General features: G+C 44.9%; 1 protein-coding gene across 1 annotated transcript in view; it reads right to left on the bottom strand.

Annotated features, from left to right (window-relative positions):
• LOC124595032 (juvenile hormone esterase-like) overlaps positions 1-26,332 on the bottom strand; it is a 164,000-nt gene extending 137,668 nt beyond the window's left edge. The window contains exon 1 of the mRNA XM_047133593.1: positions 26,107-26,332. Within this exon, the coding sequence (XP_046989549.1) occupies positions 26,107-26,301 (195 nt within the window). The 5' untranslated portion in view covers positions 26,302-26,332. The remainder of the gene's footprint in view (positions 1-26,106) is intronic.
• Between the last annotated feature and the right edge of the window lie 223 nt (positions 26,333-26,555).

Raw genomic sequence — 26,555 nt, forward strand, 5'->3', positions numbered from 1 at the left:
GTGTATATCCACCTTTCGCAGCAATGCAGGCTGCTATTCTCCCATGGAGACGATCGTAGAGATGCTGGATGTAGTCCTGTGGAACGGCTTGCCATGCCATTTCCACCTGGCACCTCAGTTGGACCAGCGTTCGTGCTGGACGTGCAGACCGCGTGAGACGACGCTTCATCCAGTCCCAAACATGCTCAATGGGGGACAGATCCGGAGATCTTGCTGGCCAGGGTAGTTGACTTACACCTTCTAGAGCACGTTGGGTGGCACGGGATACATGCGGACGTGCATTGTCCTGTTGGAACAGCAAGTTCCCTTGCCGGTCTAGGAATGGTAGAACGATGGGTTCGATGACGGTTTGGATGTACCGTGCACTATTCAGTGTCCCCTCGACGATCACCAGTGGTGTACGGCCAGTGTAGGAGATCGCTCCCCACACCATGATGCCGGGTGTTGGCCCTGTGTGCCTCGGTCGTATGCAGTCCTGATTGTGGCGCTCACCTGCACGGCGCCAAACACGCATATGACCATCATTGGCACCAAGGCAGAAGAGACTCTCATCGCTGAAGACGACACGTCTCCATTCGTCCCTCCATTCACGCCTGTCGCGACACCACTGGAGGCGGGCTGCACGATGTTGGAGCGTGAGCGGAAGACGGCCTAACGGTGTGCGGGACCGTAGCCCAGCTTCGTGGAGACGGTTGCGAATGGTCCTCGCCGATACCCCAGGAGCAACAGTGTCCCTAATTTGCTGGGAAGTGGCGGTGCGGTCCCCTACGGCACTGCGTAGGATCCTACGGTCTTGGCGTGCATCCGTGCGTCGCTGCGGTCCGGTCCCAGGTCGACGGGCACGTGCACCTTCCGCCGACCACTGGCGACAACATCGATGTACTGTGGAGACCTCAAGCCCCACGTGTTGAGCAATTCGGCGGTACGTCCACCCGGCCTCCCGCATGCCCACTATACGCCCTCGCTCAAAGTCCGTCAACTGCACATACGGTTCACGTCCACGCTGTCGCGGCATGCTACCAGTGTTAAAGACTGCGATGGAGCTCCGTATGCCACGGTAAACTGGCTGACACTGACGGCGGCGGTGCACAAATGCTGCGCAGCTAGCGCCATTCGACGGCCAACACCGCGGTTCCTGGTGTGTCCGCTGTGCCGTGCGTGTGATCATTGCTTGTACAGCCCTCTCGCAGTGTCCGGAGCAAGTATGGTGGGTCTGACACACCGGTGTCAATGTGTTCTTTTTTCCATTTCCAGGAGTGTATATATATACACAAAGCAAAAGTTCTTCAAGGTACCAGTTAAACATATACAAATAAGTGTTAGGTAAACAAATTATTAGAATAACATGAAATACAACAAATTAGAACATATCCTGTTTTCCTCTTTTTTTGTTTTTGTTTTTGTTTAAAAATTTGTATTGAACAAACTAAAAGTACATATATATTAACTATGCAATTGTTCTTCAAGGTACCATTTAAAAATATACAAATGACTGTTAGTTAAACAAAAAAAATATTAAAAAGGAAAAACATTAAATACAACAAAATATAACATATTCTGTCTTCTTCCTTTTTTTTTAAAAAAAAAATTGTGTTTGTTTTTGGTCGATGCATGAGAACGTGGATAAGGGTGTTGCATCATGTGACAGGTAGGCGTGGTACACCCCAACTTTGAGGGGGGTCAAGGAAGACGCTGCGGAGATAACCGGCAAAAGTTTGTCGGTAAGAACAGCTAAAGAGGTGGGCTTGGACAACTTGTGTTGCTGTATCCGAAACTTTCCGGTCAGTGACATTACTATTCGCATACAGTGACCACCCGACATCCTTGTTCTTGGTTTTTCTCTCAGATTGCTATTCAGGTTTTGTTTCTACGCTGTTGACGATTCTTGGCTGAATGCAGGAATTCCTCTCGGTTTGTCCTTCCTGATTTGTGTACGGTTTATCATCGTACACTCGATTCTTTACGGCCGCTAACCGTTTTGCTCCGAAACCGCCTAGTGGCACTCCCCCATTTGCGTAACACCGGTTCCCGGCAGATCACGGAGGTTAAGCGCTGTCGGGCTGGGCTAGCACTTGGATGGGTGACCATCCGGTCCGCAGAGCGCTATTGTCAAGCGGGATGCACTCAGCCCTTGTGAGGCAAACTGAGGAGCTACTTGATTGAGAAGTAGCGGCTCCGGTCTTGTAAACTGACGTACCTCCAGGAGACCGATGTGCTGACCACATCCCCCCCCCCCCCCCCCCCCCCATATCCGCATCCAGTGACGCCTGTGGTCTGAGTACGACACGGCGGCCGGTCGGTACCTTTGGGCCTCCCCAGGCCTGTTCGGATGGAGTTTAGTTAGGAAAAACGTGAGAAAGATCAGCTCTTGTGCAAATAACAGCACCTGACCTACCTAAATAATTATAATGCTTGTTGCGTGTAAATAGATGAACAAAAAAATAGGTAGGAGACGAGATACTGGCAGAAGTAAAGCTGTGAGGACCGGGCGTGAGTCGTGCTTCGGTAGCTCAGATGATATAGCACTTGCCCGAGTTCCAGTCTCGGTCGGGCACACAGTTTTAATCTGCCAGGAAATTTTAAAAAATCCATGTCACTTGTCAACATATTCGACGATCAGTCACTGCAATAAATGACAACCGTCATATATCTACGACTATCTGTTTGGAGCCCTTTGAGATCGAACAACCGCATAAGTCAGGCCGTGGGAAGGCAGATTCTAGATGGAGTTACATTGGAAAAACTTCGAGAAGTATGACTCACCGAAAAAGGATGTCTTCCGAAAAATCCTCAGTTCTCGAATATTGTCTGTAGGTCTGAGAAGCACGCTACATTCACATGCAGCTGCCAAATCCTGTTTTTGTAAACCGTTTCTGATTGGTCATGTAAACATTGAAACATCGTTTCAGGAAATCCTCTGCTAGTTGTCGGATTTCCTCTTCCAAAATCGATGTTTACTCCCGTGTAAATGCTCTCGGTTTTCAAAAGTTGCTTGCGTTAGGCTACAACTTGTCAAAAATGTCAGTTAATGTGGATGGCATGACTTTCTCTGCAGTTAAGAAATTATATTAGACTGAGCAATAAGTTGTCCAGGCCGGCCGGAGTGGCCGAGCGGTTAAAGGCGCTACAGTCTGGAACCGCACGACCGCTACGGTCGCAGGTTCGAGTCCTCCCTCGGGCATGGGTGTGTGTTGTCCTTAGCGTAAGTTAGTTTAATTAGGGACCGATTACCTTAGCAGTTTGGTCCCATAGTCCTTACCACAAATTTCCATTTTCTAATAGCTTTCTTGGCGAAGCATTTCACCATTGAGAGAAGCATAAATTTCCAAATGGTGTGGTAAGCAGTCCATTCTAAGAACAGCATAGTAGAAGACAATTCTCTTAAAAACTCGGTGAGTCCATCTTTATGTATAAAGTACCGAATCGAAACACCTTCAACTGTCTAAATTTCCAGTTGTTTTTTCATTTGAGCAACCAGTTTCAGCGCTACATTACGCCATCTTCAGGCCCTCTGATTGACGTGTAGGAAGAATCTCACCTCTGGTCCAATCAAACTATGGGCCAGCATTCAATGACTGATATCCGTAGATTTCTTCTTCACACAGAGATGATCGAAGGATCGCCGAGTTAAGAAGAAATGTACAGGTACCAGTCACTGAATGCTGGTCCCTATTTTGACTGGACCGGAGGTGGGATTCTTGCTGCATGTCAGTCAGAGGGCCTGAAGATGGCGCAATGCGGCGCTGAAATTGATAGCTCAAATGAAATAACACCTGGAAATTTAGACGGCGCAAGGTGTTTGGGTTCGGCACTTTTAAAAACTGACGAAATTATCATTCCAATTTTTGTGAAAGCTGCTAGATACATTGCTGCAGTAAGTAGTTATCATTTCCCACTATATCTCCGAAACTTACATGCAACTTTAAATTTATTGTTTTGTTGTAGCTTTTGTTTCACAATATAAAACTAGCATAAAATTTTAATCAATTTCGAAAGTACTGATAGTTTTTACGCACCATACAACATTTAATACTAAATTTTTTATGATAATTTTTATATTAACTGAATCACTTGTTTTTTTGTATTTTATCTTACAAGGGAACCTCCCCATCGCACCCCCCTCAGATTTAGTTATAAGTTGGCACAGTGGATGGGCCTTGAAAAACTGAACACAGATCAATCGAGAAAACAGGAAGAAGTTGCGTGGAACTAAGGAAAAATAAGCAAAATATGCAAACTGAGTAGTCCATGCACAATATATGCAACATCAATGAAAGTGGAAGCTCAGGAGCGCCGTGATCCCGTGGTTAGCGTGAGCAGTTGTAGAGCGAGAGCTCCTTGGTTCAAGTCTTCCCTCGAGTGAAAACTTTAATTTTTTATTTTCAGTTTTCGTGACAAACTCCTATGTTTTCATCACTTTTTTGGGAGTGATTATCACATCCACAAGAAAACCTAAATCGGGCAAGGTAGAAGAATCCTTTTACCCATTTGCCAAGTGTACAAGTTAGGTGGGTCGACAACATATTCCTGTCATGTGGCGCACATGCCGTCACCAGTGGCGTATAGAATATATCAGACGTGTTTTCCTGTGAGGAATCGGTTGACCTATGACCTTGCGATCAAATGTTTTCGGTTCCCATTGGAGAGGCACGTCCCTTCGTCTACTAGACGCTCGGTTTTGCGGTGCGGTCGCATAACACAGACACTAAACTTATTACAGTGAACAGAGACGTCAATGAACGAACGGACAGATCATAACTATGCGAAAATAAAGAAAGTAAACTTTTAACTCGAGGGAAGACTTGAACCAAGGACCTCTGGTTCCGCAGCTGCTCACGCTAACAACGGGACCATGGCGCTCCTTGGCTCACACTATCCTTTATGTTGCTTATCTTACACATGGACTACTCAGTTTGTATATTTTGCTTTTTTTTCGTAGTTTCACACAACTTCTTCCTGTTTTCTCGATTGATCTGTGTTCAGTTTTTCAAGGCCTATCCACTGTGCCAACTTATAACTAAACCTGAGGGGGTGCGATGGGGAGGTTCCCTTGTTAGTAAAAGTGTCGAATAGAAAAGAAAACTGAACTTCCCTTGTGCGGGCTTTCAAATAACATAATTAAATGAGGTGATGTTGGTGTGGTGGCCCTCAACTACGCACCCTCAGACTCAGAGTTGCAATATTAAAAGTTTTGGCTGGTTTCGTTGTCTAGGGGCTGGGATATGTAGTTGCCGCATTACGGGCCAAATTCTGCTGAGTCCACAGTATACGATAAGAATACACACATGAATCGAATGGTCGAAGGTTTCTATCACTCGACAATTGCGAATTATGAATGTAACATATAAATTTTTAAATGAAAGATTGCAATTAAATAAAATCTGCAGGTACTATCTTAACGACTTTAAATGATGAGTAAGATAGTAGAAGTACTTTTGGAGAATGTGGTATATTTCTGCTAAACACTTATTGGTGTCGTTGGTCCAGCAATTAAGTAAAATATAAGTTGAATAACAGGGAAACAATAGATTCCTACTGCACGTAATTAGTTATGAACAACAATATAGTTCGCGAGGTATTCACTTCTAAACGCACACTACGTCTTCACTGCAGAAGCCACGGAAATCACACAAGAGCTCAGGTCGGTACTCCGAAATATTTCTTTTCTCCGCGACCACGCGCAAACTGCTCCACTGTCCAAGTCTTTCCGCCGACTGTGCGTCCATCGCGCCGTCACGTCCAGCACTTCACGTGTCCTGTGCGGCTCACCCCCCAACTGCCGCACCGCTCAGAACAACCTGTGTCCTTTCCATTCACGAGCACTGTAATTGGCTAGAGCGCTCCCGCCATGTCTTCAAGCCAATGCACATTCACAGACATAAAACACATTCGAAATACTGGATTTACATTTAAATAACTTGAAATTATATAAATATTCCTAGAGCTGGACCATAAACACGCTCTAACACAGATTATAGATACATAAACAAATTAAGTAAACATATATCCAGGAATAGAACAAAAGGTAGGCCAGTAGCCTAATGTCTCTGTGCCTTCTATAACACGGTAAATATATAACCAATTTCTTCATGAATGGTATATATCGGATATAAACAAAGACATAGATGAATAAATACACTCCTGGAAATGGAAAAAAGAACACATTGACACCGGTGTGTCAGCCCCACCATACTTGCCCCGGACACTGCGAGAGGGCTGTACAAGCAATGATCACACGCACGGCACAGCGGACACACCAGGAACCGCGGTGTTGGCCGTCGAATGGCGCTAGCTGCGCACCATTTGTGCACCGCCGCCGTCAGTGTCAGCCAGTTTGCCGTGGCATACGGAGCTCCATCGCAGTCTTTAACACTGGTAGCATGCCGCGACAGCGTGGACGTGAACCGTATGTGCAGTTGACGGACTTTGAGCGAGGGCGTATAGTGGGCATGCGGGAGGCCCGGTGGACGTACCTCCGAATTGCTCAACACGTGGGGCGTGAGGTCTCCACAGTACATCGATGTTGTCGCCAGTGGTCGGCGGAAGGTGCACGTGCCCGTCGACCTGGGACCGGACCGCAGCGACGCACGGATGCACGCCAAGACCGTAGGATCCTACGCAGTGCCGTAGGGGACCGCACCGCCACTTCCCAGCAAATTAGGGACACTGTTGCTCCTGGGGTATCGGCGAGGACCATTCGCAACCGTCTCCATGAAGCTGGGCTACGGTCCCGCACACCGTTAGGCCGTCTTCCGCTCACGCCCCAACATCGTGCAGCCCGCCTCCAGTGGTGTCGCGACAGGCGTGAATGGAGGGACGAATGGAGACGTGTCGTCTTCAGCGATGAGAGTCGCTTCTGCCTTGGTGCCAATGATGGTCGTATGCGTGTTTGGCGCCGTGCAGGTGAGCGCCACAATCAGGACTGCATACGACCGAGGCACACAGGGCCAACACCCGGCATCATGGTGTGGGGAGCGATCTCCTACACTGGCCGTACACCACTGGTGATCGTCGAGGGGACACTGAATAGTGCACGGTACATCCAAACCGTCATCGAACCCATCGTTCTACCATTCCTAGACCGGCAAGGGAACTTGCTGTTCCAACAGGACAATGCACGTCCGCATGTATCCCGTGCCACCCAACGTGCTCTAGAAGGTGTAAGTCAACTACCCTGGCCAGCAAGATCTCCGGATCTGTCCCCCATTGAGCATGTTTGGGACTGGATGAAGCGTCGTCTCACGCGGTCTGCACGTCCAGCACGAACGCTGGTCCAACTGAGGCGCCAGGTGGAAATGGCATGCCAAGCCGTTCCACAGGACTACATCCAGCATCTCTACGATCGTCTCCATGGGAGAATAGCAGCCTGCATTGCTGCGAAAGGTGGATATACACTGTACTAGTGCCGACATTGTGCATGCTCTGTTGCCTGTGTCTATGTGCCTGTGGTTCTGTCAGTGTGATCATGTGATGTATCTGACCCCAGGAATGTGTCACTAGAGTTTCCCCTTCCTGGGACAATGAATTCACGGTGTTCTTATTTCAATTTCCAGGAGTGTATATTTATAAGCATGCTGCTACCGTTTTTTCGTGTAACTGTGGAGTACTTAAGGCCTGACGCCATCGACAGTAATCGGCCACTTTGACCTCCAATGACTCATGTACTATTCAAGTTACATGCCTGTAATTTACACTAATTTAGGTCTATACTAACAGCTTTCTGAAGACACTTCGATCGACGAAATCGGATGAAGCGTTAAAATTTTGGAAATTCGTTGCTGGGTGTTACTTGTATAATTCACCGTCAGATATTAAACTTTAAACTAATAAAGATATTGAAAATCTGGATACACAATCAGAATCGTCGTGCAAATAATAGTAATGTGCATGTTTCTTTTTGAGGTATAATGATTCATCTGGCTACTATTAATTTCTATACGAACTGTGAAATGTCTGCCGTTAAGGTTTCACAAGTCCGCCATCTTTGGCACTCCCGGCATGTCTCCTTCATCAACATAACGTCACCGTGGAATTCCCAGCCACGCGGCTGGACCCCTCTCGCTTCGGCCAGCGTCTGGCACCACGTGGTCGGCCTGCCCATGGAGGTAAGAATAGAGGGAGACGCCATGACGTCACAGCTGTGAAGCTATGGGAAGCCGAGGGTAGCCATCTCAATCTGACCAAAACATTGCTGCTGTAAGCTTGTGTGCATAGGCTTGTCGCTCGCTTTTGGAAGGATTTTGCACTATTATGGTGACTTGTGTGGTGTTCGGATGTACGAATCGTTCTGATTGTGATGCGAAATCGAAGGGAATAACATTTCATGTGTAAGTTGTCTCGTTAAGTGTGATTATACAACTTCATTGTGAATGAACGTGTGCTACATCGGTAATTGTACTATAGCGTGTTTTTCTCCTGCATGATTTTAGATTTCCTACAAATGAAAGCCGGAAAGCTCTGTGGGAGAATGCCGTGAGGAGGAACAATTGGCGTGCGTCTAAATGGAGCACTATATGTTCTCAGCATTTCCGAGAAGAGGACATAGACCGAACTTCCCCTTCAACGGTAAGGCTCCGAGAAAATGCTATACCATCAGTTTTCCCTACACACCCAAAACATTTGCAAAAGGTATGTTAATTCAAAGAATTAAATTCTTAGTTTTCAAGTTCACGTTTCAGTATAATACGTACGTATCGTCGATAATCGAAGTGTTGAGTAACTCATTTTGTCTTCATCATGTACCAAATTAAAAGCTAACACTACATTAACTGGCGTAAAGTATAGGCCTAAACAGGACACTGTGTAGATTTGCCATTCTATGTACCGTATTTCAGTAAATATTGGTGGTCATGAACAGTGTTTCCCAGTAGTGTAACGTAACTGAAATGTCCCAGTACGTATTACAAACAAGATGTATTTATGGGGCTTTGGAGGGAGGGTATAGCTAACTTAGTTTTCAGTTTCTATTATTTAGTTTGTGATACACGTTTATTACTGAATTAACAAAATTGTATCGTTTACTTTGAAGGCTAGCTATTCGTAATATTAGATTAAAAACTATTTATAATCAGAAGAAACGCGGAATTTCGCCTTTACGAGATTTTATTTTAAACAAAAACTTTGAAACAACCAATCTGATGACGTTACATGCGTATATGGTGCAATTAGCGACTGTAATACACGCAGCGCTATAGCACACTGGCAATGTTTTGGTCAGAGTGTCATGGCAGCGAGCCACGCCCCCTTGGCTTCAAAACGTAGTACTGCTGGGATACGTAGCGCCATCTCCCCTTGCCCGCCAAGCGACCCGTGCGGCCACTGCTTCCTCCGAAGTTACAATATCTTCAGGGCGCGACGACTCGCCCGTTACCTCACACGCGCAAGTCTCACATTGCAAAATATGGCACTAGTTACTTAATTACTAATTATCAAGCAGTATCCATATTACTGCCTTGAAACAGTTACGAGTTTTCCTTAGTGCTTCCCCTCTCCCGCCCCAAACGTAACCATAGTGCCGTCCGTCTTACTGGTACACTGTAACCTCTGACAAACACCATACAGTGTCTTGGGGAGTACACTGTGAATGCTCTTCACTCATTCTTCACTGCCGCTGTGATTTCCTGTGTTACCACTGGTTCCGTGACAGTACATCTTTACAGAAGCTCGCATAGAGTTTACATTCGCATAATATATCGACCTCATTTTCTGCGTCTCTGTGTTATTTCATTTCAACGGAATTTGGGCAGTCGGCGTTCCATCTCGAAACCTTAAATTCCTACAGTGGAAACGAAAGTGATTCTGCACTTTGCGCTTATTTTTCAGCGGTCCATAACAATCGGGAAATGAGTGACATGATGGGCACCATGTTTGTAATAATAATAATATCGGCCATAACATGGCAAAATTGGACGCGTTATGCAGTTTTAATATCTCAGTGAAACCATTCAGGAAAAAGGGAATCGAATCAAAAGCAAACGAAATTACATGCCGAAAGATTGGAACTGCATATCGACTCACCAGAAATACCTACAACAAGATCCCCAGGCACTCAGATCTATGACACGACGATACAGAAATAAATGAGAATTCCTCTGTGGATCAGGTGCACTAATATTGAACTGGAAAACAAACACTGAAAGTATTGTGAAAAAGGATCGCAAAATTGTAAAAAAAATTCTAGGTTCGTTACTTGTAAACGAACAATGCCGACTCAGAGGCACAAGGGGATTCAAACAATACATTAATGTACATAGCGATATTTGAAAATGCAGCTTAAGATTCTATGGCCACATTAAAAGAATGAACGCAGACAGACGTAGCCAAAACGGACACGATGAAATGGATTGGTGGTATCAAAACCGATCTGAAATTAGCCTGTACAACATGGTCTGAAGATAGGAGGGTAGCGCACTTCAAGACAATGAACGAAATATGGGGACAAGTGAAGGCAAATGGCCACCCCTGAGTGCGAGGGGCTTTCAGTTAAGTGTTGTAATACATTTTTTTCTGAAAGCAGATTAGTTTTAGTCAGGATTACAATACACCATATTATACCACACTCTTTTGGCTACAAAACCCTATTTTTCGCCACCTTACTGGGAGGGCCTGTATGTTCGACGTCGGAGCCATCTTGTTGCATAAACAATCTCCCAACCATCCACGTACTGCTTTCCACGGAGTCTATCATTAATCGGGCCAAACACATGCTCTTTATGACCTTCCGTTAGGCGGCGAAGAATCTAACAGGTGCACGCCGTTGAGTACCCAACTGGTGGACGAGTGTGTCAGCATTACCAACAGAGACGTCCAACTGAGAGCAGCGAGGTGTTTGATTGTGATCCGTCGATCACCTCGAATGAGAGTGTCGGCACGTTCCAACATTGCAGGTGCGACAGCTGTGTGCGGCCGGCCGGCACGCGGGAGATCGGACAGGTTTGCGCGATTTTGTTGCGATGATGACAGACTCTTCGCCTAACGACTCACCGTGCTTTTGTTCACTGTTAGAGCTGTGCAGCCATTCTGCAAGCATCTATGAATATCTGCGATGCTCTGGTTTTCCGCCAAAATAGTCTCAGTGACAGCTCTCTGCTTAGAACGCAACTCCGTTACAGACGCCATTGTGAAGGCTACGTATAGCACCGCCACTGAAAGGGCTTCAGTGGGAATATTCCATGACGTTCCACAACAAATTCTGCATTTTTCAGCTGATACTGGCAGAGTAAACAGATGTGTTGCATTACTTATTGAACGCTCCTCGTAATTTGCTTAGTCCTCATGGACTTACTCGCAAATAACGATAATGCAGAGTATTGTAGAATTTGCAGCCGTGAGATTGTGAGGGATTGCTCAGCAGTTTAAATGAAAAGAATTTCCATATACCGGCACATTCTTCTCGCTTTTCATATCATCATCCACAGCAAACTTCAAATACTGAGACAGATCACGGGCTGCCGTTTCTTTCTGCAAACACGGTGTACTTCACTACATGTGACGTGCGCACCTGTGTATATCAGAATCGCTGAAAAGTCGTAGGTTATTTCGATGAAGAAGTGAATCAGTTATCACCACTATTGCAAGTGTAGATTCGTGTTGAAAGCACTACACATCCCATGCATGTGGTGACAGGAAGGAGGTATCCCACGGGAGAGTCGTTGCCTGTATCAAACACGGTTTGTCATGCTAAACGTGGTGATCTCCTCCTCCTCCACCACACCACCACCATCCTTGCCGTCCAAAGACTGATTATGAAACTTTCTTTCACCAGCAGGGTTCAAATCCATTGCACTATCGTACTTTTTGTCCCCAAGTACGTCTACATCTACATGTGCCACCATCATTGCCCCTTCTCCCCCCCCCCCCTCCCCCTCCCCCCCTGCGCTCACCACCTACCTGTTGCGTGGGAACAACTGTCTGATTTGAAAATGGGCCTCGGCCCGAAACTACTCATCGAATGAAAAATATAATATTTGCAACTTGGACTGGTTTTTCATTCTATCAACTGTCTGAAAGCCTCCATATAGGCTCTAATTTATCTGACTTTCTCGTCCGGTCATTTTGCGAGACGAACGTGGGAGGAAGTGAAATGTTACCCAACTCTTTATGGAACGTGTGCTATCCAAATTTCAACAGTAAAACTCTCCGTTTTACACAATGTCTCTCTTGTAGCACCTGCCATAGAGTTTGATGGGCGTCTCTGTCTTTGTAACTCTCTCACACTGCATCTACGAATCCGTTACGAAACATGGCGCTTTTCGTTGAGTTAATGCCACCTGGAAGAGCAGCTGAACAGAATAGACAGTATCTTGAAAGGAGGATATAAGATGAACATCAACAAAAGCAAAGCGAGGATTATTTATTTATTTATCGTATGGCAATACAGACACATAAGAAACAGACAGACAAATCACTAATATAACAAACGTTAATAATTGCATACCAACATTACTAATATAACAAAGTTTACGGATTACAAACAAACATCAAGTATATTAATATAATCTATCGACTCTGGAGTTGCGAGCAGGAAGTCGTCGTGGCTCCCATTATAGGCTCTTCTGGGACACTCTTCAACAATGTGACTGATGGTATGACTTTCTCCGCAGTCACACTCAGGGGATAGTATTTTACCCCATTTATACAGGGAGTAAGCACATCTGTCATGACGAGTTCTAATCCTATTTAGAGTGGAAAACGAGGATAATGGAATGTTGTTGTTGTTGTTGTGGTCTTCAGTCCTGAGACTGGTTTGATGCAGCTCTCCATGCTACTCTATCCTGTGCAAGCTTCTTCATCTCCCAGTACTTACTGCAACCTACATCCATCTGCATCTGCTTAGTGTATTGATCTCTTGGTCTCCCTCTACTATTTTTACCCTCCACGCTGCCCTCCAATGCTAAATTTGTGATCCCTTGATGCCTCAAAACATGTCCTACCAACCGATCCCTTCTTCTAGTCAAGTTGTGCCACAAACTTCTCTTCTCCCCAATCCTATTCAATACCTCCTCATTAGTTACGTGATCTACCCACCTTATCTTCAGCATTCTTCTGTAGCACCACATTTCGAAAGCTTCTATTCTCTTCTTGTCCAAACTGGTTATCGTCCATGTTTCACTTCCATACATGGCTACACTCCATACAAATACTTTCAGAAACGACTTCCTGACACTTAAACCCATACTCGATGTTAACAAATTTCTCTTCTTCAGAAACGATTTCCTTGCCATTGCCAGTCTACATTTTATATCCTCTCTACTTCGACCATCATCAGTTATTTTACTCCCTAAATAGCAAAACTCCTTTACTACTTTAAGTATCTCATTTCCTAATCTAATCCCCTCAGCATCACCCGATTTAATTTGACTACATTCCATTATCCTCGTTTTGCTTTTGTTGATGTTCGTCTTATATCCTCCTTTCAAGACACTGTCCATTCCGTTCAACTGCTCTTGCAAGTCCTTTGCTGTCTCTGACAGAATTACAATGTCATCGGCAAACCTCAAAGTTTTTACTTCTTCTCCATGAATTTTAATACCTACTCCGAATTTTTCTTTTGTTTCCTTTCCTGCTTGCTCAATATACAGATTGAATAACATCGGGGAGAGGCTACAACCCTGTCTCACTCCTTTCCCAACCCCTGCTTCCCTTTCATGCCCCTCGACTCTTATAACTGCCATCTGGTTTCTGTACAAATTGTAAATAGCCTTTCGCTCCCTGTATTTTACTCCTGCCACCTTCAGAATCTGAAAGAGAGTATTCCAGTTAACGTTGTCAAAAGCTTTCTCTAAGTCTACAAATGCTAGAAACATAGGTTTGCCTTTTCTTAATCTTTCTTCTAAGATAAGTCGTAAGGTTAGTATTGCCTCACGTGTTCCAACATTTCTACGGAATCCAAACTGATCCTCCCCGAGGTCCGCTTCTACCAGTTTTTCCATTCGTCTGTAAAGAATTCGCGTTAGTATTTTGCAGCTGTGACTTATTAAACTGATAGTTCGGTAATTTTCACATCTGTCAACACCTGCTTTCTTTGGGATTGGAATTATTATATTCTTCTTGAAGTCTGTTGGTATTTCGCCTGTGTCATACATCTTGCTCACCAGATGGTAGAGTTTTGTCATGACTGGCTCTCCCAAGGCCATCAGTAGTTCTAATGGAATGTTGTCTACTCCCGGGGCCTTGTTTCGACTCAGGTCTTTCAGTGCTCTGTCAAACTCTTCACGCAGTATCTTATCTCCCATTTCATCTTCATCTACATCCTCTTCCATTTCCATAACATTGTCCTCAAGTACATCGCCCTTGTATAAACCCTCTATATACTCCTCCCACCTTTCTGCCTTCCTTTCTTTGCTTAGAACTGGGTTGCCATCTGAGCTCTTGATATTCATACAAGTGGTTCTCTTCTCTCCAAAGGTCTCTTTAATTTTCCTGTAGACAGTATCTATCTTACCCCCAGTGAGACAAGCCTCTACATCCTTACATTTGTACTCTAGCCATCCCTGCTTAGCCATTTTGCACTTCCTGTCAATCTCATTTTTGAGACGTTTGTATTCCTTTTTGCCTGCTTCATTTACTGCATTTTTATATTTTCTCCTTTCATCAATTAAATTCAATATTTCTTCTGTTACCCAAGGATTTCTATTAGCCCTCGTCTTTTACCTACTTGATCCTCTGCTGCCTTCACTACTTCATCCCTCAGAGCTACCCATTCTTCTTCTACTGTATTTCTTTCCCCCATTCCTGTCAATTGTTCCCTTATGCTCTCCCTGAAACTCTCTACAACCTCTGGTTCTTTCAGTTTAATTAAATCGGGTGATGCTGCGGGAATTAGATTAGGAAATGAGACGCTTAAAGTAGCAAATGAGTTTTACTGTTTGGGGAGCAAAATAACTGATGATGGTCGAAGTAGAAAGGATATAAAATGTAGACTGGCAATAGCAAGGAAAGCTTTTCTGAAGAAGAGAAGTTTGTTAACACGGAGTATAGATTTAAGTGTCAGGAAGTCGTTTCTGAAAGTATTTGCATGGAGAGTAGCCATGTATGGAAGTGAAACGTGGACGATAAATAGTTTAGACAAAAAGAGAATAGAAGCTTTCGAAACGTGGTGTTACAAAAGAATGCTGAAGATTAAGTGGGTACATCACATAACTATTGAGGAGGTATTGAATAGAACTGGAGAGAAGAGAAATTTGTGGCACAACTTGACTAGAAGAAGAGATCGGTTGGTTGGGCATATTCTGATGCATCAAGGGATCACCAATTTAGTATTGGAGGGCAGCGTGGAGGGTAAAAATTGTAGAGGTAGACCAAGAGATGAACACACTAAACAGATTCTGAAGGCTGTAGGTTGCAGTAGGTACTGGGAGATGAAGAAGCTTGCACAGGATAGAGTAGCATGGAGAGCTGCATCAAACCGGTCTCTGGACTGAAGACCACAACAACAACAACAACTATGCCACCTGGTAAGGTTCAAATGGTTCAAATGGCTCTGAGCACTATGGGACTCAACTGCTGAGGTTATTAGTCCCCTAGAACTTAGAACTAGTTAAACCTAACTAACCTAAGGACATCACAAACATCCATGCCCGAGGCAGGATTCGAACCTGCGACCGTAGCGGTCTTGCGGTTCCAGACTGCAGCGCCTTTAACCGCACGGCCACTTCGGCCGGCCCACCTGGTAAGGGTCCCAAACTGAAGCGAAATACCCAAGAAGTGGTGGAAGGTATAGTTTGAAAGCCTTTCACGAATGAGTTACATTTCTTACGATTCTTCCAATGAATCACAGCCCAGCATCCGATTTTTCTACTACAAGGTGTTAAGTGGGAGACTGCTGATGATAACTGCTGGTACTTTCCACTTCCCTGTGGACCTCAGCCCCTTTTCTTTATTTTTGTGACAGAACCAAAAACTATGGTCGTTAAGTACTCTTCCTACTGTGCTTTTATGAGCTGTTATCGGTTGACATTACACAAACTTCTAAATTCCCCTGATGACACTAAACATCTGTAGCAACCCACGCACTGTGTATTGGATCTGAAAATTTGGCCATTTCTTTACGTACCCACCAGCATATAAATGCGCAACAAGTCGCAATAGTATATATTCAGCGTCGGTTCGAGGACATTTTTACACACAAGTGACAGATGATTTGACACCTCATACCTCCCCACCCCACTCACCCCTCCTGACCCTTTCCTCTCATACATTTTCATTGTTGGCAGTTTTCGCAGCTAATTGTGATAACGCACTGGCGACCCCCCTCAGCTTGATGCTCCAAGCGGCGGCTTCTGTAGAAACGGGGCACTCTGTTCTGACTTCATAAGTGACAACAGTGGTGATCTCACGACAAACGGGAACTGGTTGCTGCAGCAACTTTTATGCATCTGGTACAGCGTACTACCACAAGATGTCAGCCAAATACTGAGGTGATAAGTATACTTCCCATTTTCTTATGGGAAGATTGCTTTACTGGAAACCATATTTCCCACTGGGCTTTAAAACGACATCATTTCGTGCTTTGGTTCCCCTACACTCTGTCAAAACTTCATTTCCATGGGACTCATTTCCAAATGGTTCAGATGGCTCTGAGCACTATGGGACTTAACTGCTGTGGTCATCAGTCCCCTAGAACTTAGAACTAGTTAAACCTAACTAACCTAAGGACATCACAAACATCCATGCCCGAGGCAGGATTCGAACCTGCGACCATAGCGGTCTTGCGGTTCCAGACTGCAGCGCCTTTAACCGCACGGCCACTTCGGCCGGCATGACTCATTTCCATTTCCTTACTTCCCACTGCCCCTGAAATGCATAAGAGACATTTCACGACAATTAAAAGCTATATTTCACAAGGAAAGGAAACTACAACTGATGCAGCATGCTACCAATTGATGCCAAGAACGTACGGAGGTCATACAATGTATGAATGCATGGTGTCTGTTCTTTCAGAATCTGCAGCTGTGAAACATACGGGTTGTGTAAATAAAGTTTCAAGACTGGTCTCAAAACACAAAATTTGTTGAATACTTTCATACATTGGACTAAAATTCTTCAAAATAGTTGCCTTGAGAGTCCACACACCGCTGTCAACGAGATTTCCACTGGTGGTAATCTCCCTGGAACTCCTTAGCCGGAATGCTGTACAAAACCCTCGTCGAAGCCTTTTGGACCACTGTGACTCTGTCAAACCGCTTCCGTTTCAGGTCTCTCTTCATCTGAGTGAACAAAAAGAAGTCATTGGGGGTGAGGTCGGGGCTATACGGTGGCTGCGGCAGCGTTGCTACCTTGAACTGGGTCAAAACTTCAGTGATGGCGAAGCAGGTGTGAACGGTCGCATTATCATGGTGGAGCACAGAGTCATTTTTCTTCTCCTGGCGGACGCGGCGGATTCGATCCCTCAAACTTGACCACTTTGGCCAGATTTTCGTCAGTGCTGCCGTTGAAGGGCCTCCAGAGCGTTCGTCGTCCTCCAAATCTACCCGGCCACCTTTGAACCTCTTGTGCCACATGAAAACCACGGCACGTGACATGGCGTCTTCTTTATAGGCCTCCTGAATCATTTCGAATGTACCCGTCTTGTTCAATTTTACACAAAATTTTATTGAACACCGCTGCTCCAAGAGGCGTTGCATTTCGGACGCCCCGATTTCTCGACGACGTTTCGGAACAGATACTCCGTGCACTCGCGATGTTTTCACTCCAGCGTTTCGCCGAATGCCGATCCTTGGCTCGCTTAGCCAACACCACCCACCACCTGGCGCAGGGGTGAGACCGGTCTGCGCGCGCACCGCTACTCAGGAAAATATCAAATCTAGAAACTTTATTTACGTACCCTGTATTATTAAAACCGAAAGGAGGGGGAAGAAAGGAAAGGAAAGGGATTATTGATATTAGCTGCACGAGGACTTTGTGCAGCATCAGCAGCGACGAGAGAAAACGTGTGCCGGACAGGGATTCGAACCCGGATCTCCTGCTTACTTGGAAGTTGCGTTAACTGCTGCGCCACCCGGACACAGTGTTTATCGCAATTGCGCAGACTATCTCTGCACCGCCTCAGGGGTAAATATTTAAAAAAATAATTTATAGAGGTGACCTGGTCTCAAATTTACAGTGAACCAAATGCTGACATAAAATTTAATCTGTTCCATGACAAATTCATGTAAATATTCGGAAATAGCTTTCCACATAAGCTAATCAGAAAGGATGTTAAGCCAGCCAGAGTGGCCGAGCTGTTCTAGGCGCTACAGTCTGGAACCGCGCGACCGATACGGTCGCTGGTTCGAATCCTGCCTCGGGCATGGATGTGTGTGATGTCCTTAGGTTAGTTAGGTTTAAGTAGTTCTAAGTTCTAGGGGACTGATGACCTCAGATGTTAAGTCCCATAGTGCTCAGAGCCATTTGAACCACCTCCCACAACCTATCCGCAGTCCCTGTCCGTGTGCTCCACATCCCCTGCTTTAATATTCCCGTAGGGGGTCAGATGCAATTGTGTATCCACACTGAATGTAGTGAATCCATATCCCAAAGAACAGATACGACGCATTCATATCATTGATGCACCTCGATGGGCAATGGATCCACCACATTCAGTGTGGATGCACAATTACGTCCGGCCTCCTGCGGGAATCTCAAAGTAGCGAGCACGGAGGACATTTGCTGGAACTGTGGATAGGTGGTGCGAGGTGGGAGTGTGAATTGGCCAAGAAGCGTGCCGAGACAGTCGGCGCAGTTGCGATAAACATTGTGTCTGGGTGGCGCAGCAGTTAAAGCAATTGCCAAGTAAGCAGGAGATCCGGGTTCGAATCCCAGTCCAGCACACGTTTTCACTCTTCGTCTCTGATGCCGCACAAAGTCCTAATGCAGCTGATATCAATAGTCCCTTCCCTTTCCTTTCTCCCCACCTCCCCCTCCTTCAATTTACATGAAATCGTACAATGTGTTACCACGAGTGCAGTAAAGAAATACAGTTGGCGGTAAATATACTTCCCGCGCCCACGAAACGGATAAGGCCTGCAACGGCTATCCACCCTACAGCTACATCTACGTCTACATACGAGAACGCCCCCTACCCCTCCTTCCTGGCCCTCGGGGAAAGGAAAATATTACAGTGTTGTCAGGTGCTTTTCCTTTAAGAAATGATTTAAAAGTTGGTATTGTGTAGGTTTTTAACTGGTCGTAACTGGAACTTTTTTATGGGTACTTACACGTTGTCATACGTCTTACAAAATATTAAAAATAGTCCGTACCACCCTGTGTAGTCCCTCCCCCCCCCCCCCCCCCTCCTACAAACTATCGTGTGGACGCCCTTGTCTGCATGACTGCAGTTCACACTTTTTCTTGATGCAATAATTTACCGACAGCCGTATGTATTGTAGAAATTTATTGTATGAACTTCTTATGGCGCATAAGAAGTTCATAAAATAAATTTCTACAATACGTACGGCTGTTGGTAAATTATTGCCTCAAGAAATACATGCCAGCCGCTGTCCCACGGTCCATAATGGATCAACAAAGAAGCAATTCACACTTGTGCCTGGTAGAGCCTTCATTGAAACACCTTCAGGCTATTTCTCTACTGTTCCACTCTCGAACAGCATGCAGGAGAAATGAACACTTGATCTTTCCGTACGAGCTCTGCTTTCTCTTATTTTATTATGAGAATCATTTCTTCCGATGTAGGTTGGAACCAATAAAATATTTTCGCGGTCGGACGAGAAAGTTGGTGACTGCAATTTCGTGAAAATATCTCACCTTTGTTTTAATTATTGCCATTCCAACTCGCTTATCATGTCCGTGACACACTCTAACCTACTTCGCGATAATACAAAACGAGCTGCTCTTCTTTGGACTTCTGCGATGTTCGCCGTCAATCCTATCTGGTTAGGACTTCATACAGCACACCACTACTCTAGCAGAGGACGGACAAGCATAGTGTAGGCAGTATCTTTCGTAGACCTGTTCTATCTTCTAAGTGTTCTGCCAATAAAATGCAGTCTTTGGTCTGCCTTTTCCACAACATTATCTGTGTAATCGTTTAATTTAAGTTATTCGTAATTGGAATTATAGGTATTTAGCTGAATTGACAAGTCCTAGATTTTTATGATTTATCGTGTAACAGTAATTTAACGGATTTATTTTAATATTCATGTGGATAATCACAGATGATCACACACTTTTCATTATTTAGAGTCAATTGTCACTTTTCGCACCATACAGATACCTTGTCTCAGTCATTTTGCAATTGGTTTTGATCTTCTTACGACTTTACCAGACAGCAAATGACGACATCATTTGCAAAAAATCTAACAGGACTGCTTAGATTGCCTCCTAAATCGTTTGTATACATTAGGAACAGCAGAGGGGCTATAAATTTTCCTTGCTGAACGCCAGATATCACTTCTGTTTTACTCGATGACTTTCAGTCGATTACTATGAACTGTGACCGCTTTGACAGGAAATTACGATTCAGTCGCACAATTGAGACGGTACTTCATTGGCATACAATTTGATTACAAGTCTCTTGTGAGTGTCGGCCTTAAAAGCCTTCTGGAAAGCTAGAAATATGGAATCAATTTGAGAGCTCCTATCGATAGCACTCGTCACTTCGTGTGAATAAAGTGCTAGTTGTGTTTCACAAGCACAATATTTTCTAAATCCATGACAACTATGTGTCAATAGACCGTTTTCTGCGATGCAATTCATAATGTTCGAACATAGTATATGTTCCACAATCCTGCTATAAATCAACGTCAGTGATATGGGTCTGTAAGTCATCAGACTACTGCTGCTTGCCCGCATCTCGTGGTCGTGCGGTAGCGTTCTCGCTTCCCACGCCCGGGTTCCCGGGTTCGATTCCCGGCGGGGTCAGGTATTTTCTCTGCCTCGTGATGGCTGGGTGTTGTGTGCTGTCCTTAGGTTAGTTAGGTTTAAGTAGTTCTAAGTTCTAGGGGACTTATGACCACAGCAGTTGAGTCCCATAGTGCTCAGAGCCATTTGAACTGCTGCTTCCTTTCTCGACTACTGTTGTGGCTTGGGCAACTTTCCAGTTTTAGATACGGATGTTACGCTGAGCGAGCATTTGTATATGATTAGTTAGTATGGAGCTATTGTGTCAGCATACTCCAAAAGAAACCTAATTGATATACAACGTGGACCGTAAGACTTGCTTTCGTTAAGTGCCTTAAGGTGCTTCTCTATACCGAGAATATATGCTTCTAAGTTACTCAACTTGGCAGCTGTTCTTCGAATTCTGGGATATTTACTTTGTCTTTTTTCGTGAAGGAATTTCGGAAAACTGTGTTACGTAACTCCGCTTTAGCTGCACTGTTGTTGGAAATATTACCATTGCTATTGAGCAGTCAAGGTATTGATTGTGTCTTGCTACTGGTATGCTTTACATATGACCAGAATCTCTTTGGACTCTCTGCCATATTTCGAGAAAAGCTTCGTTGTGGAAACTATTAAAAGCAGCTCGCAGTCAAGTCTGTGCTAAGTTTCGAGCTTCATGAAAAGGTCTCCAATCTTGGAGATTTTGCATTCTTTTGGCAGGCGTTTGACGTTGTTTCCGCCACTATGTGGTGACCTGTTTCGTGTACTATGTGGGATCAGTATCATTATATTAATTTATTAGGTTTTAATATCTCAGCTGCGACCAATACTATTTCCTCGAATTTAAGCCACAACTGATCTACACTTGCAGGATGGTTATAATTAAACGTTTGTTACTTGAGTCAGTACAGACGGAAAACTATTTACTGTATGCGTGCCAACGTTACAGGAATGATGTACCCACTTACGCCTCAGGGTTTGCGTTGTTGGTAGTGTTAACCTCGTGACTTGCTGTTAGGCGCTGCTTTTCGTACGGCGACGATAAAGCCCTGTAATACACATAGCCTTAGGCACATAGGAGGAACTCAGAATCCAAAGACCAAAGACATGAAGCGTGAACGGCACACGTTACTGTGGTCTGCTTCGCCCTACTCTACCAGAGAGAGGAGCTTTGGTCTCAGCTGTTTTGATGCCCAATGCTCTTTCGGTCACTCGGTTACCTCCGTAACACATTTGGAGAACACCGAATCATTGGCCCATCGTTCCAAACTGCGTGGCCACCAAAATGACCAGATCTGAATCAGTGTGATTTCTTGATGTGGGGTTGAAGTTTGAAGATGAGCACAACGAGGGAGGCAGCCATCATCCCACGCGAAATGTTTCTGGCAGCGATAAGAGCAATCTCTAGTACGGTTCCAGACTGTCATTTACGCAGATGATCGTCAACTGAGCAACGCTTGTGATCTGGAATGTAAACATGGTACACATTTAACAAATATTACCCTCTCATGTGGAAATTAATATGTGTTTCTTTCAAATGTTTATTCGTTATTTCTTTTCCGCATGTCCTTACAGATGTTTCCACAAAGTTTCGTTGTCCTACGATCACTCATTTTCCATGGGAGACCTGCCAAGTAGAGAAAGTTTAATTACAACAACAGTGCACATAACTAGTTTGGAAGGAGTGAAGACTGTCTCTTAAGAAGATGTCAAGCGAATTTTTATCCCCCTTTAAAAAAAATACATATAGTTCGAATTTATTTTGGTGGATTTGGATGTTACAGTGTTCACTCTCGCTACACCGATCTTTTGATATCATTATAATATTTGCTCGGGGTTATTTGTTGCTAAGAGGTCGAGTATGTTTTAGAAACCGTTTACTATTCGAGTGGACTCCTGCACTTATTGTTCAAAATTATTTTCGGAGAAAGCATTTAGTACGATTTCAGACGATGTTTTATGCTTACCACCGACTTTAAACATCTATTTTCGCCTACATATCGAATATAGATTGAAGTCACCACCAATTCTAGTTGTGTGAGTCGGGCACCTATTTGAGATGAGACTCAAGTGTTCTTTGAACTCTGCAGTCACTGAATCAGCGTAGCCAGGACGTCGGTAAAGGAGCCAATAATTAATTTATTCCGGTTGTCAAGCATAACCTCCACCCATACTAACTTACAGGAACTTTCTATTTTAACTTCGCTACAAGAAAAACTACTTCTAACAACAACAAACACTCCACCACCAACTGTATTTAAACTATACTTTCTGAACACCGTTAAGTCTTTTGCAAAAATTTCTGCTGTGCTTATCTCCGTCGACCAAAGCCTTTTATAGATGCTGATTATTGGTCTAAAATAACGTCGCTCGTTCCTGGTAACTGACTACCGGACAATCATGAAAAATCATAACCTACCTCGTTCTCATACCATCGGAAATCTGTGTGCCTTAGGTCTGGTAGATTTTTCGTATGAGCGTAACCCAATGTTTGCTAAATATATATTGCTTTCAATAAATGCGTTTCCGATTCTGTTTTATAATGCGGCAGACTGCAGGCGTTAAAACATGATAAATCCAGATTTAGGGCTGTAGCAGGAGATTCACTTTTCATTTTATATGTTTGTGTAAAAGTGTTTAATCTAACCGAATCCAAATCATTAATTTTTTTCGTTGTAGAATCTGCACGTTACCGCCCTATTGTTCTAAGACGTTCAGTACATTGCCAGTGTCAGAAGATTATCTGCGAAATCTATGAAAGCCTTTTGATAGTACGTAGAATTTTTCAGGGCTGTCAATGGCCTTTTTTCCCTTGAAATAGAATGCGGGATTTTAATCATAGCAGGTCACAGCATGAAAAGCAGGTAAAGATTTTAATAGAGGAATCCGATTGTTTCATACAAATGCGAAGCTTCAATGTAACGGCAGGAATTACCAACAACCATATCTACTCAAATCTTTACGGAATATTTTACAAATTCCATATTCCCAAACATTGTACACTACTGGCCATTAAAATTGCTACACCAAGAAGAAATGCAGATGATAAACGGGTATTCATTGGCCAAGTATATTATACTAGAACTGACATGTGATTACATTTTCACGCAATTTGGGTGCATAGATCCTGAGAAATCAGTACCCAGAACAACCACCTCTGGCCGTAATAACGACCTTGATACGCCAGGGCATTGAGTCAAACAGAGCTTGGTGGCGTGTACAGGTGCAGCTGCCCATTCAGCTTCAACACGATACCACAGTTCATCAAGAATAGTGACTGGCCTATTGTGACGAGCCAGTTTCTCGGCCACCATAGACCAGACGGTTTCAATTGGTGAGAGATCTGGAGAATGTGCTGGCCAGGGCAACAGTTGTACATTTTCTGTATCCAGAAAGGCCCGTACAGGACCTGCAACATGCAGTCGTGCATTATCCTGCTGAAATGTAGGGTTTCGCAGGGATCGAATGAAGGGTAGCGCCACGGGTCGTAACACATCTGAAATGTAACGTCCACTGTTCAAAGTGCCGTCAATGCGAACAAGAGGTGTCCGAGACGTGTAGCCAATGGCACCCCATACCATCACGCCAGGTGATAGGCCAGTATGGCGGTGACGAATACACGCTTCCAATGTGCGTTCACCGCAATGTCGCCAAACACGGATGCGACCATCATGATGCTGTAAACAGAACCTAGATTCATCCGAAAATATGATGTTTTGCCATTCGTGCACCCAGGTTCGTCGTTGAGTACATCACGCAGGCGCTCCTGTCTGTGACGCAGCGTCAAGGGTAACCGTAGCCACGGTCTCCGAGCTGATAGTCCATGCTGCTGCAAACGTCGTCGAACTGTTCGTGCAGATGGTTGTTGTCTTGCAAACGTCCGCATCTGTTGACTCAGAGATAGAGACGTGGCTGCACGATCCGTTACAGCCATGCGGATAACATGCCTGTCATCTCGACTGCTAGTGATACGAGGACGTTGGGATCCAGCACGGCGTTCCGTATTACCAAAAATGGTTCAAATGGCTCTGAGCACTATGGGACTCAACTGCTGTGGTCATAAGTCCCCTAGAACTTAGAACTACTTAAACCTAACTAACCTAAGGACAGCACACAACACCCAGCCATCACGAGGCAGAGAAAATCCCTGACCCCGCCGGGAATCGAACCCGGGAACCCGGGCGTGGGAAGCGAGAACGCTACCGCACGACCACGAGATGCGGGCGTTCCGTATTACCCTCCTGAACCCAACGATTCCATATTCTGCTAACAGTCACTGGATCTCGACCAACACGAACAACAATGTCGCGATACGATAAACCGCAAGCGCGATAAGCTACAATCCGACCTTTATCAAAGTCGGAAACGTGATGGCACGCATTTCTCCTCCTTACACGAGGCATCACAACAACGTTTCACCAGGCAACGCCGGTCAACTGCTGTTTGTGTATGAGAAATCGGTTGGAAACTTTCCTCATGTCAGCATGTTGTAGGTGTCGACATCGGCGCCAACCTTGTGTGAATGCTCTGAAAAGCTAATCATTTGCTTATCACAGCATCTTCTTCCTGTCGGTTAAATTTCGTGTCTGTAGCACTTAATTTTCGTGGTGTAGCAATTTTAATGGCCAGTAGTGTAATTCAAATGTCAGTGTTGAGTATTGACTAGATATTCGACCTCGTTATCTAATTTGAAAAACATGACAAACAATCTTAGTACCTGCCTCTTCATGTTATTGACAAGTTACATCTTCATTGTTTGAGTAACAGGACCATATTCAGCACAATATTCGTAGCACATGTCGTAATTTGTATGGTATGGATGGCTTTGTTAGCGACAATCTGCGCCATGCTCCATTGTGACCAATTAATAATTAAAAATTCGACCAGAGCTTCTTTAATTTGCGAAATCCGAAGGCCTAACTTGTTGCGTTCGTGAGATGTGAATCGAAGCACAAGAGCGTAATAAGTAAATAGCAATTCTCATCGTAACAAGTGTCGGAGCGTTGATTTTCTTTTTGGAAGTACAGGTTACATCGAAAATGCCTGCCAATAAAATTTTCGTTATAAAATGACGCAATCCATGTATATTTTTAATATCAGACGTTTTGTGATGATTCAAATGCCTTTTTTTCGTGGAACTGTGGCGTTTTTGACAGTTACTGCCCATCTAGTCGGGTTCAGTATCATATGATCTAGCGATATTGTACGGTATTCGCCGCCAGACAGTGAGACATTGGTTTGCTTAGGCAGCGCATCGCGAAGTGCAGGCGTCCCGCCCCTCCTCACCTTGAAGCGCAGTTCGCCGACGGGGGGCAGCGCGTAGCGGACGCCGCGGAAAGCCAGGATGCTCCGGCCGTCCAGTGACGTCATCACGCTGCCCCGCAGCCGTCCCAGAGAGGTCTGCACCTGCGGCGCCAGCTGCTCGCCAGCGCCGCCGCCCTTCCTGGCGCACCGCGCTGGCGCCAGCAGCGCGACACACATCGCCAGCAGCAACGCCAGTGCTCCGCGTGTGCCCCGCATGATGACTGGCCGCGCGGAAGCGCTGTTTGTGGTTTTATCTGGCAGACGCGTACCCCCCACTCCAAGCAACTCGCTCGCTGGTACTAGTTCCCTGAATTGCCACGACGCCGCGCTGTTATGAAAGCTGTTCTGCCGAGGTCTATATAGATCTCGTTTCCTGCAAGACGTTCTTGCGCAGTCTGAAGTTTGATGACACTTGGCGACGGAGTTTCCCG

Source organism: Schistocerca americana, chromosome 2 (assembly GCF_021461395.2).
Source record: "Schistocerca americana isolate TAMUIC-IGC-003095 chromosome 2, iqSchAmer2.1, whole genome shotgun sequence".
NCBI lineage: Eukaryota > Metazoa > Arthropoda > Insecta > Orthoptera > Acrididae > Schistocerca > Schistocerca americana.